The 17,938-nt window shown below is 36.2% G+C and overlaps 1 protein-coding gene across 1 annotated transcript in view; it reads right to left on the reverse strand.

Annotated features, from left to right (window-relative positions):
• Positions 1-12,509: 12,509 nt before the first annotated feature.
• LOC120222175 (transmembrane protease serine 11C-like) overlaps positions 12,510-17,938 on the reverse strand; it is a 53,760-nt gene continuing 48,331 nt past the window's right edge. The window contains exon 11 of the mRNA XM_039219886.1: positions 12,510-12,671. Within this exon, the coding sequence (XP_039075817.1) occupies positions 12,510-12,671 (162 nt within the window). The remainder of the gene's footprint in view (positions 12,672-17,938) is intronic.

Consider the following 17,938-nt stretch of genomic DNA (forward strand, 5'->3'; position numbering starts at 1 on the left):
ACCTCCTGACTGATAGAGCTTCGAGCCCTGTGTTTCTGGCACTTCTGACGTTTTATCGTAACCTAGTCCAAAGCCCCGTTTTATTTCTGCCTCCTTTAGATGGAAATGTCACAGGTGTAGATTTATGTCAAATTTTGTCCCTGAGCTGCCTTATATTGAATGTAAAAGATCAAGGTGAACTTGTTTTGTGGGCTAGTAATCCAACAGAGTGCTAAAACAGAACATGTCAAACACATTGTGAGGGCCAAATGTAACCGTAGTACCTCAGCAGATGGCCTGGTTTTCACAACATTTTTCCTAAGTAGAGAAGGACACTTGAAGCTTAATTTTGAATTTAAAATCCACTCATGCTATTATGCACACAACTTTAATAAGGAGATTCCCTTAAAACTATTAAGTGTTATTATTCTGTCCAAGAGATATAAAATTAAAATGAAAAATACTCCAAAAGAACTAGGCCCAGTTCAAATCTGTTGTTTTAAGAAATTAATTCATTTCTCAAAAGCATTGGTTTTCTTTTCAATCACATGCTGCTGTACATTGAAACACTAGACAACATATTTATGTTCATTTAAAACCATCCTCCACAAAATGTCAACTTAATACGTTAACAGAATTAATTTGATCTAATAGAAATTAGCCTGCATTCAAATTTATCTATCAGTCTTAATGGTCAGACTGTCCATACTTAGGTTGGAGTAAAAGTGATTAATTTTTAAAATTATTGCCTTGATTTTATTATTGTTTAAATACTATACTTTCCATTATTGCATATTATTCATAGGGTAGCTAATATTGGAGAGAGTACTATATAAATGCTGTAATCACATTTATATATTTATATACAATATGAATATTCACTTAAATTCCTTTATATGTTATCTGATCATTTCAAATTGGGGCCACTTCAAAACTTTCTCTGTGTTGCTGCTTTACCTTTCATGGTGAGTGCTTAATGATGTTATTTACCAATACTGATATAACTTACACTAGAATTATTAAATCACTAGGTTGATTCAACTTATATCAACCAGTTTGCTTTTGTGGCAGCTAAAGCAGGAATGTTAAGCGTGCAGGTGAGTCTTTTGACTTAGACGGTCCATTCTTGTAGGTTCATTTATTTGTTTTTTTCTGTCTTATATTTGTTTATTTAATAAGTAGTAGCTATATATGCTCTTAGCCTTTGCTGGTGATAAAACATGCACGTGGCAGCATCCGTGCCCTGAAGGAGCATATTTGCTACTACAGAAGAATACATAAGAGTATTGGATATGTCTTAGGTGCCTCCTCCAACTCCCTTTGCGCTCCCTGCCTTCAGGATCTGGACGGACTTCAAACAGTTGTGTACCTGGGCTCCCTCTTGGCTGTCACCACATGGCCAAATTACTGGCTTTCTCTCACTATTTCTAACCTTAAATGAAATATTATAGTGCAGGGCATGGAATCTGGCTTCCTAAGTGGTTTTCTGAAGGGACTGGAAATATTTTCTGATGGAGTATTTTGGTTCTGAAATGGACCCTTTCAGAATAATTAGTGAGAGTAATAGATGAGTCAGGAGTTATGAGAAGTACACCTTTTAGAAAAACATGCCACATGTATTTTTAAACACAAAAGGAGCATAAATATAGACTTGACTCTCATTGTCTGTGGTAGTTCTATCAAGTTGCCACAAGAACGGTCATACCCGCAAGGTTAACGCTTTTCACACCAGGTGGCCTTTCGAACTGTGCAAGTCAGTTACCGTAAGTTTTTTGGCTTTCACTGTCACAGCAATGCTGTCTCGCATATTTTTAATGCCTTTTTAAAGTTTATTTATTTTGAAAAAGAGAGAGCATGAGTGGAGTAGGTGCAGAGAGAGAGGGAGAAAGAATTCTAAGCAGGCTCTGCATTGTCAGTGCAAAGCCTGACATAGGGCTTGAATTCAAGAACAGTGATTCGTGATTGCCTATAAATAAAAATCAATAAATAAAACCAAAAAGTTAAAGAAAAACAAAAATTCCCACAAGAACTTCCAAACGAATTAAACTGTACTACAAACATAAATGTGTATAACATTAAAAGAATAGTATTTTAACCCAGAACTTCACAATAGATTGAAAGAAATACTATTTGTTGAGTCTTGAGCTGTTGAGAGTTTAAGGGAGATACTGAAATTATATTTATATAGAATATTAAAGAAAAGGATTTTTTTTACACCTGAGATTTATGACCATAAAGGTTGTACCCATTATATTAGCTATATTAGGTTCATTATAAGAGTTTAGTTACCTAAAGAACTCAAAAGGCTTTGCATATACATCATGTCAGTTAATCTGAGCAGGGTCATATGTTTGAAACAAAAGAAAACAAGGTAATCACTGGACAGATTTTACAAACCGGAAAAGCTATTATATGTGGGCCAGAAACAAAAAGAAGAAAGGAAAAATGTTCATGGTAAAAGCTGATTACACTTACGCATATCTTGCCCTTTGTGTCTCATTTAGGGAAAGAAAAACTGGAGCATGAATGCTTTATTATTAATTTCTTCCTTTCCTTTCCTTTCCTTTCCTTTCCTTTCCTTTCCTTTCCTTTCCTTTCCTGTCTCTTTCTTTTCCCACATTCATCTTGGTTGTAACTTCTTCCAAACTGTATCTATTCATTAAAGTAAGAAAGAGAGCAAAGAAAAAAAACAAAGGATAGGAGAAAGGAAGGGAAAGGGAATTTAAGAGACAGGCAAAAAAGTGATTGTGGGATGGGGAGGACGTTCTCGGCAGCTAGAGCAGTCAGGCTTAAATACAACGTTAGAAGCATCACTGTGCCTGCACAAGCGTGTGTGAGTGTGACGAAAGATGAGGCAGCTGTCAGATCAGGACAGTAGTTTCTCTTATCTACAAGGAATATGTTCTAAGACCCCCCCAGGGACCTCCTGAAACTGAGGATAGTACCAAACCCTCTATATTACTCTGTTGTACCTATACACACATACTTATGATAAAGTTTAATTTATAAATTAGGCACAGTAAGAAATTCACAACAATAACTAGTAAAATAGGGCAACTATAATAATATGCTGTATTAAAAATTATGTGAAGGTGGTCTCTCAAAATACCTTATTGTACTGTACTCAGCTTTCTTCTAGTGATGATATGAGATGATAAAATGCTTATGTTATGAGATGAAATGAGTGAATGACTAGGGATCATGACGTCGTGTTAGGCTACAATTGACCTTCTGTTATCTGTGTCCAGACTATATTTGATCTGGGGTAACTGGAGCTATGGAAAGTAAAATTACGGATAAGGGGGCACTACCATACATGCTAAAGACTTTGGGCTTTCCCTATAAATAGTGCCTTGAACGATGGAGTGGTATGGTATAGATACGGCAGATTCATACTTAGAAAAGTCATTGTGTCACATACAGATAGTGCTTTGAAGGCATTTGGGAATTGTGGGTGGATCAAATTTGAGGCAGTTCATCTATTTAGAAAGTCTTTGTTACCAACACAACATGCAAAATATGGTGTTAGCATAAAATGGAGAGAGATAAATTTTAAATTTTATGTGTATAGAAAGTACAGTTAATAGGACTTGATTGGTTAGTTCTTATTTTTGAGAGACTGGATGGAATAAAGAATTAGTCCTTAATTTCCAACTTTGGAAAAATGAGTTGAATGGGCTGTTTATTAAAACTAGGAATAGTGGAAGGAGAGCAGTTTTAGATGTATGGAGTTTGAGATGCCTGTAAATTAGCCCAAAGGAAATTTTTAGGAGGTACTTGGCTATACAGGGGGGAAGCTCAAGACATACATCCTGGCTAAAGATATAAATTAGCAGGATATATTTGTATATTGCTTGTGGATGAAGCCATGGGAATGAATGAGATTACCTAGAGAGAGTGTGAACAATGAGAAGTGCCAGGAGAGAACTCTGTGAACACAGTCATTTAAGGAGCACACAGGAGGTTGGGAACATTGTAAAATAATGAGGAGACCAGAAGAGAGTAATGTAATTGAAGTAATAGGAGGAGAGAATTCCAGGAGAGAGGGAGTGACCCATACATTAAATATCTCAGTGATAGGATAAGACCCAAAGGGAATTAGTGGGATGAAGTAATTAGGAAGTCACTGATGACTTGCATAGAGTAGCTTTGGTGTTTTGGTGAGAATGGTCATTATAAAGCACACGAAATTTGAGGAAGTGGACATAAAGAAAAAAAGATTTAAAAAAACAGATATGTGAGACTTGAGGATGTTTAGAGATTTAGAGATGGAACTAGTAGAAAGAAGAGGTCAAGGGACTAGGGCAGATGTAGCAGAAAGACAAGGGAGCAGATCCCTTAGGGGAGCTGATTATGTAGTAAGGCACTAAAGAGTTAGGCTTGATAGGGAAGGAAGTGGATCTATGAATGGGGTAGAGTTAGGGTAGACTCAAATAAAAGAGAGGGCTTAAGTAAAGAAGATCCTGATGGAAAGAAAATAAATGATAATGGAGTAAGGGGGTCTTACACAAAGGAGGATGTAGAATTTTGAATTTAAGATTCTAGATATGAAGTTGTTCTGATTAACCAGAAAGTTCAGGGTGTGGCCATGAAAGCAGATAGGTGAAGTGGAGGGTCAATGGATTTTGATGTCATGTTAATTAGGTCCTTTTGGTTGCAATAATAGAGGCCTCTTTCATAATACACAAGGCCTAGAGTAACTCAGGCAGTTCCAAGGATGAGCAAATCTGTTTCATGACCTCAGCTGGTCCTCAAGCAAGATATCTTTGTTTCTCTTTGTATTATCTTCATCATCTTCCTGTACCTAACAGCTAAGCTCTTTTTGAATTGCAGGTCCAAATTCTGAGGTGACAGAAATGATAGTTTGGAAGTGACCCAAAGGAACAAGGAATAAATTTTTAACACCTCTTTACCAAGAAGACTGACAGAATAGAAGAAGGCAGGTCTTTTAAAGGGGAAGTGTGTAAATGAAAAGTATTTGGGAGAAGATTTTGCTAGAAAAGTTAGAGGCAGCACACTATCAGAGAAGAGAAATATAAAATTTTTTCCTCTATTTTTCAAAACATGGTTTACTTCATTTAGCCAAGAATGATAATGACTGTGACAAATATGATGGGAGAAAAAGGGGAGATTTTTATTCAAGTTTAAATTGGAAGGATTTGAGGAAAGAATGTGTATTATTAATTATGAAGAAGTGTTTCCACAAAGTTGCTATGGAAATGAGGAATAAATTATAAAAGCTATTAATTTTTTAGTAGGTCATAGTAAATTACTTGTAGCATTTAAACTGGATCTTATTTAGAGAATCATGCCGCAAGACGTTATTATAGTTCTCATTTCAGTATAGCTGAGTCAGAGGTAAATGGTAGGATTAGGGTTGAAAATCTATGTAAGATACTGGAGATCAGATTAACAAAAAATACATAACAAATCATTGATATTATGAAATGAATGAAAAAGCAGAAGCATAATGATCATATTTATTTGTCAAAATTGATATATTCACTAAATATTGAAAGTATTATTATTAAAAATATTTTATTTTTGTTTTAATTATGATTATAATATGTAACTAAATATAACTAATAAACAAGAATATTTTATTATTTCAATAATTCAGTTAATTGAATATTTATTGAACATTATGTCCTAGGCACTGTACTTGTAGTTACTAAAGAAAGGCTAGCCAAAGCTCATTATACCTGGTATTTCCAAACATTTAATAATTATATTATGTTGAGATATTTTTATTCATCTAAACTTCATGTGGGCTGCTGGATATTGAAAATAGCATAGTTTTAATTTTATTCTTTTGCTGCTAATCTTCTGTTGACCCCATTACATATCCATTTCATAAAGAATGTTTTTCCATTTCTTTGTATCTTCTTCAAATACAATATATCTTAATCTCATCTTTTTCAGAATTGGATGTTTGAAAGCTACATCTCCAATAATCAAGTTGAGAATTTGTTAAAAATTTTAAAGTTTATTTATTTATATATTCAGAGAGAGCAAGCAGGGGAGGGGCAGAGAGAGGGGAGAGAATCCTAAGCAGGCTCCACGCTATCAGCACAGAGCCTGATGTGGGGATTGAACTCCTGAACTGCAGATCACTCCCTGAGGTCCCACCTTGGTAGTTGTGGGGAGCAAAATGGCGGCACCCGAGTCCCTGCTGGAACTAAGCACCGCAAATTGCTCCCTTGGGTTCGATCTCCCTGTGCCATGGGTGCAGTCAAGTTGGGCCGTGCTCTAGAGATCTGTATTATGAAAACTATAGAAAACTTATGAAGGAAATTGAAGAAGACACAAAGAAATGGAAAAACATTCCATGCTCATGGGTTGGAAGAATAAATATTGTTAAAATGTTATTACTACCCAAAGCAATCTACACATTCAATGCAATCCCAATCAAAATTGTACCAGCATTCTTCTCAAATCTAGAAAAAATTATCCTAAAATTTGTATGGAACCACAAAAGACTCTGAATAGCCAAAGTAATACTGAACAAGAAAACCAAAATGAGAGGCATCACCATCCCAGACTTTAGCCTCTACTACAAAGCGGTCATCATCATGACAGTATGGTATTGGCACAAAAACAGACACATAGACCAGTGGAACAGAATGGAGAATTCAGAATTGGACTCGCAAATGTACGGCCAACTAATCTTTGACAAAGCAGGAAAGAGTATCCAATGGAAAAAAGACAGCCTCTTTAACAGATGGTGCTGCATGGGCAGCAACATGCAGAAGAATGAAACTGGATCACTGTCTCACACCATACACAAAAATAAATTCAAAATGGATAAAGGATCTGAATGTGAGATGGGAAACTATCAAAACCCTAGAGGAGAAAGTAGGAAACAACCTCTTTGACCTCAACCGCAGCAATTTCTTACTTGACACATCCCCAAAGGCAAGAGTTTCAAGAGCAAAAATGAACTATTGGGACCTCATCAAGATAAAAAGCTTCTGCACAGCAAAGGAAACAATAACAAAACTGATAGGCAACTGACAGAATAGGGTAAGAGAGTTGCCAATGACATATCAGATAAAGGGCTAATATCCAAAATCTATAAGGAATTCACCAAACTCCACACTCGAAAAACAAATAATCCAGTGAAGAAATGGACAAAAATTGGACATGAGCAGAAAAAATGGACGTGAACAGAAATTTCTCCAAAGAGGACATTCAGATGGCCAACAGACACATGACATGATGCTCAACATCACTTATCATCAGGGAAATAAAGATCAAAACCACACTGAGATACCACCTCACACCAGTCAGAATGGCTAAAATGAACAAATCAGGAGACTCTAGATGCTGGCGAGGATGTGGAGAAATGGGCACCCAACTGCACTGTTGGTGGGAATGTAAACTGGTGCAGCCCCTGTGGAAAACAGTGTGGAGGTTTCTCAAAAGATTATCAATAGAACTCCCCTATGACCCAGGAATAGTACTGCTAGGAATTTACCCAGGGGATACAGGAGTGCTGATGCATAGGGGCACATGTACCCCAATGTTCATAGCAGCACTCTCAACAATAGCCAAAACATGGAAACAGCCTAAGTGTCCATCAACTGACAAATGGATCAAGAAGATGTGATTTATATATACAATGGAATGCTACATGGCAATGAGAAAGAATGAAATCTGGCCATTTGTAGCAACATGGATGGGTGTTATGCTGAGTGAAATAAGTCAGGCAGAGAAGAACAGATACCACATGTTTGCATGTATAAGTGATTAGGAGGAACCTAATGGAGTACCATGAGGGTAAAGAATGGGAAAAATAGTTAGGGAGAGGGAGGGAGGCAAACCATGAGAGACTTGAATACTGAGAACAAACAGAGGGCTGATGGGGGTCGGGAAGAAGGGAAGGGGGTGATGGGCATGGAGGAGGGCACTTGGGATGAGCACTGGGTGTTATATAGAATCCACCTTGACAATAAACTATGAAAGAAAAAAAAATAAAAAAAAACCCCACAAAGTTTTCAAAGGATATACTTGACAATAGTGCAGCAACCTAGAACCAGATTGAAACCATGTAAACTGGAAAACATGACTTATTGTTGACTGTCCCCCAGATCTTTCGTAACTCTTCTCCTTCAGTCATGTGCTTTAATTGCCAATTCTCTTCTCTGTTTCTCTCTCCTTCTACCTCTTTCTCTTCTTGTCTGTGTCTCTCCCATACACATGCTCATACATACAGATATCTATTAGACATTAGCTATTTAATAGACTTTATTTCTATTCTCAATTTAATGGTTTATCTTACTAATGAATCTGCTTGTGTTAAAGGCTGTTGGGACATTGATATTAAAGCAGCATTATTTGAGCCAAAAAAAAGAATTTATGATGCAAATGTGTAAGAACAAGTTAAATTAAAAAATACAAGTATATGTGGTTGTTGGCATTATCTATTAAAATTGTTTTTAAATGTTTATTTATTTTTGAGAGAAAGAGAGAGCATGAGCATGGGAGGAGCAGAGAGAGAGAGGGAGACACAGAATCTGAAGCAGGATCCAGGCACTGAGCTGTCAACACAGTGCTTGACTCAGAGCTCAAACGCATGAACTGCGAGATCATGACCTGAGCTGAAGTCGGAGGCTCAACCGACTGAGCCACCCAGGCGCCCCTATTAAAATTTTTTTTAATGTTTAGTTATTTATTTTGAGAGAAAAAGAGAACATGAGCGTGGGGGGGGGGCAGAAAGAGAGGGAAAGAGAGAGAGTCCCGCACAGGTGCTGTGTTGTCAGCAGAACCCAATGTGGGGCTGAACTCATGAACAGTGAGATTATGACCTCATCCCAAATCAAGAGTCTGATGCTTAACCAACCAGGCAACCCTGGTATTATCCATTTTTATTCAAATTACATTTTAGTAAGACTGAGTTCCCATAAAATTGATTGACATTCTATTAATTCCTATATAACATACTCATTATTTTATTCAAATTCCTTCACTTTTAAAAAAGGTTTCTATAAAGTTTCTGATGTTTCTAAGGGTGGTTTATTCACTTTTATAATTCCTTGATGCTCCTTTCATTAGGCATTTATAAAAAATCATCAGTATTGCTTGCTTTTAATTTTGTTATGTGCCCAATACAGTTGAGTATGCTAAAATTTAGTAATTTTTTTAGCTGAATTAAATACATTTCCAACCTTTAATTCCATACTATATCAGAGGGAGGTATAACAACACGGCAGAAGTACCTTTGAGTGTCACTAAAGTTAGTTTAGAAACGATTAGTATAATGTGATTTTTAAATACATAGTATATTTTTCTGGGAAAATAGTAAAGAAATGCTTTTAAAACTTATTTTACTACCTATGCTACTTCTAGAGAGAGCATAGGAAATTTCTCTGTATTTATAAGACTGAACTATTGCCTAATTCATAAATTAGACTAAAATAGTGAGAATAATATCACAAATCTATATGTAATATTCCATCAGAATAAGAATATACTGACTTAAACAATTCTCATTTTACCTCAGTAAGCAAATATATGCTAGGGATAGGTGTCTTAGTTCATACAGAAGGCTATTTTTAAAAAAAGAATTTCGCAGTCATTTGTGGTCCTCAGTCTAGCTTTTCTAGTTTCCATTCATTATATTCCCATTCTCTTACTCACCTAGTCATTATATCTTAAAGTTAATTTTGACCCTTCTTTTCCATTATCTAATCATTCACCACTATTTTATTTTATTTTTTAGAGAGAGAGTGCATGTGTGAATGGGGAATAGGGACAGAGGGAGAGAGAGACAGAGAGAGACAGAGAGAGATTGAGAGAGAGAACCTTAAGCAGGCTCCATGCTCAGTGCAGACCTGATGTGGTGCTCAATCCCATGATCCTGGGGTCATGACCTGAGCCAAAATCAATAGTGCGTTGCTCAACCAACTGAGCCACTCAGGCACCCCAATCATCTTGCTTTTAAAAACTAAGATACTAGAATATACATAGCGTGACATTGCTTTATGCAAAATCTGTAGTTAAGACAAAAAACATGTGAAAATATAGAAAATAAAGAATGAGATGATATAATTTGAAATAACATTGTATTGATTCAGAAAATAGCACATTTTGCACTGGGTAATAAATAACCATTATTTTTTTTGTCTGCCAGAATTCTTTTCTTCCTTGAAATACCTCCCTATCCTGCTTGGGGGGTGGAGGTGTGTGTGTGGCTATCAATCAAGTCCCCTCCCTCCCACCTTCACCTAAGCCCATTATAAGAATCCTCAGGATTTTTAAAAATTGGAGCCAGAGGGCAGGAGGCTCTATTTTTGTGGCACTGTTAGCACTAAAAGAAACCTAATTGTAGAGCCAGTAAACAGGTCGTTACTTACCTCAGTGGGCAGTATCTGACTATGAATGAAGACAGAGGAAAGAAAAGTTAAGATGTGGCTAGAGATCAAAACACTGTTGAGGCCCTGGATACAGCTTCGGCTCTATCAGATTCATGTAGATCTCTAGATTTTTAGTTAGATGAGTTGAAAATTTCTTCTTCTCACTTCAGGTAGGGTTAATTGAGTTTCCCTCACTTGTGACCAATGAATCCTGACCAATATCCATATAGTTTTTTGTAAATAAGTTCTAAAAAATTGAAAAGTAGAAATATCAACTTTTGTAAATGTATAACTTGAGATCTGTCAAAATATTTTTTTAAATGTTTATTTATTTTGAAAGAGAGAGAGGGAGTTCATGGGAACGTGGCAGGGACAGAGAGAGAGAGGAAGAGAGAATCCCAAGAAGACTCCACACTGTCAGTGCAGAGCCCAATTTGGGGCTTGGTCTCATGAGCCATGAGATCATGACCTGAGCCAAAATCAAGAGTTGGACACTTAACAGACTGAGCTACACACAAGCCACGAGAGATGTCACAATATTTTAAAAATCCATCAAATAAGGCTACTGTATTAACTAATCTATAAAATTTATGACAAATATTACATTTTAGAATACTATGCTAGGTAGACCCTTAGTTATAATCATATCACATAACAGGGCATAGTTGTTTCCAGTGTGGGCTCTGAAATCCAATCGTCTGATTTTGAATCCCAGCTCAGCCAATTATAAACTTTCTGAGCTCCACTTCTCTCTCAGTTTCCTTACCTATAAAATTAAGATTACAAGGGAACCATCCTTACAAGGTTGTTGAGAGGATTCAGTGTAATAATACACATAAAGTGAACCTGGCACGTAATAAGTAGTCTATAAATGTTAGCTACTATTATTAATGCAATTATTTTTTCGGCCCATGAACAAAATTTATATCATAATGAATGCTATTAGTGGTAGCTGTAGGGATGTCAGTGATGACAAAAGAGAAAGGTAAACTGCTTTAGAGACACTGGTGGACTGCAGTCTGGAAAAGCACCGTCATGAGATCATATTCATCATAAAATCCAACTGATCTGTTTATGTGGCAAGTGGGCATGAGCTCTAACAGTGCATTCACAGACATCTGTACCCTCAGCTAGAATGTTTCTGTATGGGCAAAAGGAAAGTATGTGAAAGCAAAATTTCCATATTATTTAATCTGGCTGATAATTTATATTGTTGAGGAATTTTAAGAGATTGGAGATATGTAATACAGTGTTATCTGTTCAAGCTTATGTAGTGAAACATAGCCCATGTGTCTGAGGATAATTTTACTGTTATGTGTGTACATGTGAGAAACGTCTTCTGGCCTCACTTACATATGAAAGAGAAATAGGGACAGATCAAAAAGCATTGGGATCTATCTATTCAATGCACCCCATGGCATTATCATGCTGTTTTGTGTCAGTCCAAGTGAAGAAGCCATAAATGGAGACGAGATTAGCATTGGGACAAAGACTAGAAAGAAAACAGGTAGACAGGTTTTCTTTGGAATTTTTTATAGGTGATATTACTGTAATTCATTAGGGTACAACCTATGACTATATAGATTTTGTAGCAGTGATGTGATTCAGCTGGGGATTATTTATATCCTAAGAAAGGAGTTTATTGCTAACATCTATTCTATGATTTCCTAAGGGACCTAGATCTACAAATCAGCAGAAAAGAACTTATTAGCACATCGTAATCTATATTTACTCATATAATTACCTTCAGTCTAGAGAGAAGTATAGGGGAGATAATATGTTCTGGTTCATTACTGTCACTAACCTCTTTTCAAAGTCTAATATACAAAAAATTTTCAGTTTTAGAATTTTATATCTTTATGTTTGCAACATTAAATGTGCATAAAGAGAAGTGGTTCTAAGTTAAGTGTAGCTACAAATATTTAACAGGGGATCATTTTCAAGCTTCTTTTTTTTTTAGATGTTTATTTTTGAGAGACAGTGAGCACAAGCAGAGTAAAGGCAGACAGAGAGGGACACAGAGGATCTGAAGTGGGCTCTGCACTGATAGCAGAGAGCCCAATGTGAGGCTTGAACCCATGAACTGTGAGATCATGAGCTGAGCTGGAGTTGGATGCTCAGGCAACTGAACCACCCAGGTGCCCTTCAAGGTTTAATCTATAAAGAACTTCTGCACTAGAGACCAGTTTTGGACAAGATCCAGTCTCGGTAATATGTTACGCGAGTGTAGACACCAGGCTTGTTTGGAAGAGCACATTCATCTCCCCAGCTTACAATACCAGCAAGGAACCAAGTGCCTTTATAATCTGCACCAACCAGAGGTCCACCAGAGTCACCCTAGAGAGAAGGATACATACAATTACTATAGTTTAAAGGTACATACTGCTTGTTTTTCTCTTTGTAATAAAGACAGGGAGACACAGAAAAAGGAAAATAAAACCCTAGATATTTCAATATTAAAATGATTCTAGTATAGAATGCTTTTGTTATCATTTATTTAAATCAAAGATGTCAGTATATGTCTCTGGATATAACACTACCATAATAGAAAATATATATGAAAAATTTCAATTCAATTATCACCCAAAAGAGATATTGAAGGTATTGTTGCTTATGAACTCAACAGTGTGCTGAAGAATTTTCTTATTATCTTTCCAAACTTCCTTATTTTCAGGCAGATATTGAGAAAAAAACAAGATTTATATTTACCCATTTACAGTACTGTACTGTATTTATTGAAAAAAATTTGTGTAAAAGTGGGCCCCTGCAGGTTAAGCCTGTATTGTTCAAGGGTCAACTGTATTTATTAAACATTTCTATGTCACTTTTTATCATCACTGGAATTTTTCCACCTGTATAATATTATTCAGCACTGTGATTGCCTGTACCTATTCCTTCAGTTTTCTCACTTCACTACCTTCCCATCTACATCTGTAGTTCTTCAACCTCATGAAGAATGGCAGTTCTTGACTACTCCCTTTGTTTTGTACTGTATTAGCTTACTTCTTACTTCCCATCTTTCTTTATGTGACTTTATTTCATAATATTCCCATACCACTATGCTTTCGCTAGGGCTCTTTACCTTTTTTTCCAAATGTAATTTTATTTTATTTTATTATTATTTTTTATCATAGTTTATCATCAAATTGGTTTCCATATAACATCCAGTGCTCATCCTAGCAAGTGTCTTCCTTCATGCCCATCACCCATTTTTCCCTCTACCCCAACCTCCATCAACACTCAGTTCTCAGTATTTAAGAATCTCATGGTTTGCCTTTCTCCTTCTCCTTAACTATTTTTTTCCCCTTTCCTTCCCCTATGGTCCTCTGTTAAATTTCGCCTGTTCCACAGATGAGTGAAAACATATGGTACTTGTCTTTCTCTGCCTGACTTATTTCGCCTAGCATAATACCCTCAAGTTCCATCCACGTTGCTACAAATGGCCAGATTTCATTCTTTCTCATTGCCATGTAGCATTCCATTGTATATATAAACCACATCTTCTTGATCCATTCGTCAGTTGTGGACATTTAGGCTCTTTCCATGATTTGGCAATTGTTGAGAGTGCTGCTATGAACATTGGGGTACATGTGCCCCTATGCATCAGCACTCCTGTATCCCTTGGGTAAATTCCTAGCAGTGATATTGCTGGGTCATAGGGGAGTTCTATTGATAATCTTTTGAAGAACCTCCACACTGTTTTCCAGAGGAGCTTCACCAGTTTACATTCCCACCAACAGTGTACGAGGGTGTAGGGCTTTCTACTTCTTACTTTCCACCCCATCATAACCTGGGCCAAACCATACTGTGAAAGAAAACCATGTTATAAATTTACATCCTCAAACTAACACTCCTCCCCGATGTGTCTTCCACCATATTCCTTTCTCATGTGTAAGAGCAGCCAATCCAAACTTTTCTCATTTCACATTAAAAAATCATTATTTATTTTTAAATTGTATAAAATATATATAACAGAAATTTACCTTTTTAACCATTTTAAATATATACCTCAATGGCATTAACTACATTCATATTGTTGTGCAATCAACACCATCCACTTCCACACCTTTTTTCATTCTGCAGAACTAATACTTTATACCGATTAAATAATAAGTCCCAATAGCCCTGTTCTCCCAGCTCCTGGCAACCACCATTTTATTTTCTGTCTCTATGAGTTTGACGACTCTAAGTACCTCATAGGAATGGAGTCATATAGTATTTATCCTTTTGTGACTGGCTCATTTCACTTAACACAGTGTCTTCAAGTTTTGTTCATATTGTAGCATATGTCAGCATTCACTTCCTTTTTAAGACTGAGTAATACTCTATTTTATATATATGCTACATTTTGTTTATCCACTTTTCCAACAATGAGCACTTGGGTTGCTTCCATCTTTTGGCTATTGTAAATAATGCTGCTAGGAATTAAATGTACAAATCTCTATGTCCTTGCTTTCAATTCTTTTGAGTATATACACAGAAATGGAATTAATGGATCATATAGTAATCTATTTTTAATTTTTTGAGGACCTACCATGTTGTTTTCCATAGAGGCTGCACCATTCTACATTCCTACCAACAGTACATAAGGCTTATTTTACAATTTTTAAAAATCAGGTTCCCGCACTCTGAACCTAATCTGTTGGTTTCAAATTCATAAAGTGGAGAATAATAGATTGCAATCTCTCCATTTCTTGTCCTTGTCTCTTTTGAGTTCCTAGCTCACCTGCAGCAGTCCACATCTGTATTTACTATCATTGTGTGATAAATGGGGGTATTTAGCTCTTTCTCAGGCTAATCCCTCCATCTGTTCTCTGGATCAAGGACACTGTTCTATCAATAATCTTCTCTTTTCTTGTTTGTTTTTCCTAATAACATCTTCCTTTCCTCCAGTCTTTCCCCACCAGGTATATACACTTTGTTTTTTCAGTTTTGCCCAACTGAAAAAAATGACAGCCTTTCTGGATCTTAAGATCTCTTCCATTGCCCTAATTATCTTCCTTTCATAGCTAAGTGGCTTGAAGTAGTAGTCTATACAGAAATTTCCATTTTCTTGTCTTATTTTCAACTTTCCTTTAGATGGTTTTTCTTTCCACAAATGAACCTTCTAAATTTTGCCAATAAACAACTGTTAAAGTTGATACACCATTTCCAGCATTTATCTTACTCTATGGAACTTGTCACTATTGACTATTCCCTTTTGTTCTGATCCCTGGACTCCTGTGACACGAATTTTTATTGTTTTTGTTTTTCCCCTGGTTTTCCTTATCTCTTACTGTTAGCTTCTTAGGAGCATTTATGCCTGAGTTCTAAATCTTAGGTGCTTCTTATTTTATATACATTACTTGAGCAATTGTATCTGTGCTCATGAATTTAATTGCCACCACGATGACAATAACTTTCAGGTATATATGTACAGCCAGAACTCTTTCTTGAGCCCAGGGTTTTTATTTCTAATGGCACATTGGACATATATGTCTGGTTATTCCACAGGCACCTCAAATTTAGCATTCCCCAAATTCTCATCCTCCACAAACCTGCTTTTTCTCCTGTATCTTCTCTCCCTTTGCACAAGGAGAAGTATGGAATTTAGTATGTATTCCTTCTTTTCCCTATTCTTCCCTGTTTTTTTTTTTTTACACACAAACAACAAACTTTTCATACAGAGCCTTTGTATAGCAGATTTTACAGAAAGTTCAGAGAAACTAAGAAATAGATGGGGTTGCACTGCTGACCCATAAGCAAATAGAATTGAATAGCAGTCATCCTGTAGTTTGTTGTTGTTGATGATGATGTTTTAAGTAGGCTCCATGCCCAGTGTGGAGCCCGATGCAGAATTCAAACTCACGATCTTGAGATCAGACCTGAACTGAGATCAAGAGTCAGACCCTTACCCGACTGAGCCACCCATGTTCCCCCATTCTTCCTCACTTCTAATCAGGCCCACAGTCTTGTCCATCTAACTGTCTTAGTGCCTCTTCATTCTTACTGTGTCTTAGTTGAAGCTCTCTTTACCTTTCTCAGGCAAAATATTTTAATAGATCATAACATCTCTTGGTCACTTGCTTCTAGCCCATCGTCCACTATGCATGTATTGACTGTAGCAATTAGACCATCATTAGTAATCTTGGCTACTGGACTGTTAAGTCAAAAGCCTGCAAGCAGTGGCTCCGAGAATGATTAAATTGAGAATATGGAACAATGATGGTAGACTATTCTTTAGAGATTTGACCAAGAACAGAAAAAGAAAGAGTAGGATGTATTAAAGGAGAGATATGATAATATTTGTAGAATATTGTTGGAGTGGGATAGTTTGGAAAACATGGAAGAAATTTCAAATTAATGTAAAGTACGAATACCTGTGTAGATAGAGAGTGGATGAAGAATATAGGCAAAAGATTAGCTTTGAAGAGTAGAAGAAATTTGTTCATCCTGAGCCTAGGAGGAGAGGATAGGAACAAATATAAATTTATCATATAGAAAAGAAATTAAAGGAGTTCTCATGATTTATTCTTTTTTTTTTCTAGTTAGTATGAGGAAATGTCATATGTTAAGGAATACAAGAGCATATATGGACACATTCAAACAATGTAATAAAATATTGCTTATATAGGATATGCATATATATATGCATATATATATGAAGGATGCATTCAATAGTTCTATAATGTGGTAAGGACTAAGCTGTGATTATATGACACCAGTTTACAAGGTTGCAAGATTTCTTCTAGTTGTGCTCAGGAGCTCACATATAGGAGCCAATAAAATAGTCATATTGCTCTGTGGCTGGAGATTATTAGCATGGGTGTGGGGAAGTAGGAGACAGTGAAGTCACTGAGGGTGGACAATGGAGAGGTTGAAATAATAAAACCTCTAGGCTGCATAAGATTATAAGAGAGTCATCGGTGATGGACTGAGAGAAAATGGAGAGAATCCAAGATTTAAGCTTGTCATAACTTTGAAGAACAGAGTTAATGTGAGAGTAGGAAATATGGGAATCTCTGTACTGAGAGATGACAATTATGTATTGCAAGTACTTGTTTGTATATCTTGTAGCTCCTAGAGTGCATGAATAATGCTTTATTCACATTTAACTATCTTGCACCTAGCACAGAGTATGGGACAGTGTAGTCCATAGAAATGAATGAATGAAATAAGGGTTTTCCTGGATTTACACCTGATTCTGCCCACCTAGATAACTAGAGTAGTACTTTTGTTAACTCTGGTACTATTGCTTATAAACAGCATTAGAGGTGTTTGAAGAATATTAAACATAAGGAAAGGCAGCTTAGTGTAGCATTCAGAATATAGGCTGTGTAGCCCAATCTCCTTTGTTTAAATCTGGGTTCTACCCCTTGATGCCTGTGTGAATTTAGACAAATTACTTGATTTCTTTGTCTCAATCCCTTCATCTGAGAAATAGAGCTTATAATAGCATAAGCATACACCACAGAATTGTCATAACTTGAAGAAATTAACATTTATAAAGAGCTTTAACCATTGTAAAGAGTGGCTAACACATGGAGATGCTATATAAACATTGTTAAATCAATAAAATATTTAGGGTGTTGGAGCCACCCTAAATTAAGAAAGCTCCATGATTA

Source organism: Hyaena hyaena, unplaced genomic scaffold (assembly GCF_003009895.1).
Source record: "Hyaena hyaena isolate Hyena2069 unplaced genomic scaffold, ASM300989v1 scaffold_846, whole genome shotgun sequence".
Classification (NCBI taxonomy): domain Eukaryota; kingdom Metazoa; phylum Chordata; class Mammalia; order Carnivora; family Hyaenidae; genus Hyaena; species Hyaena hyaena.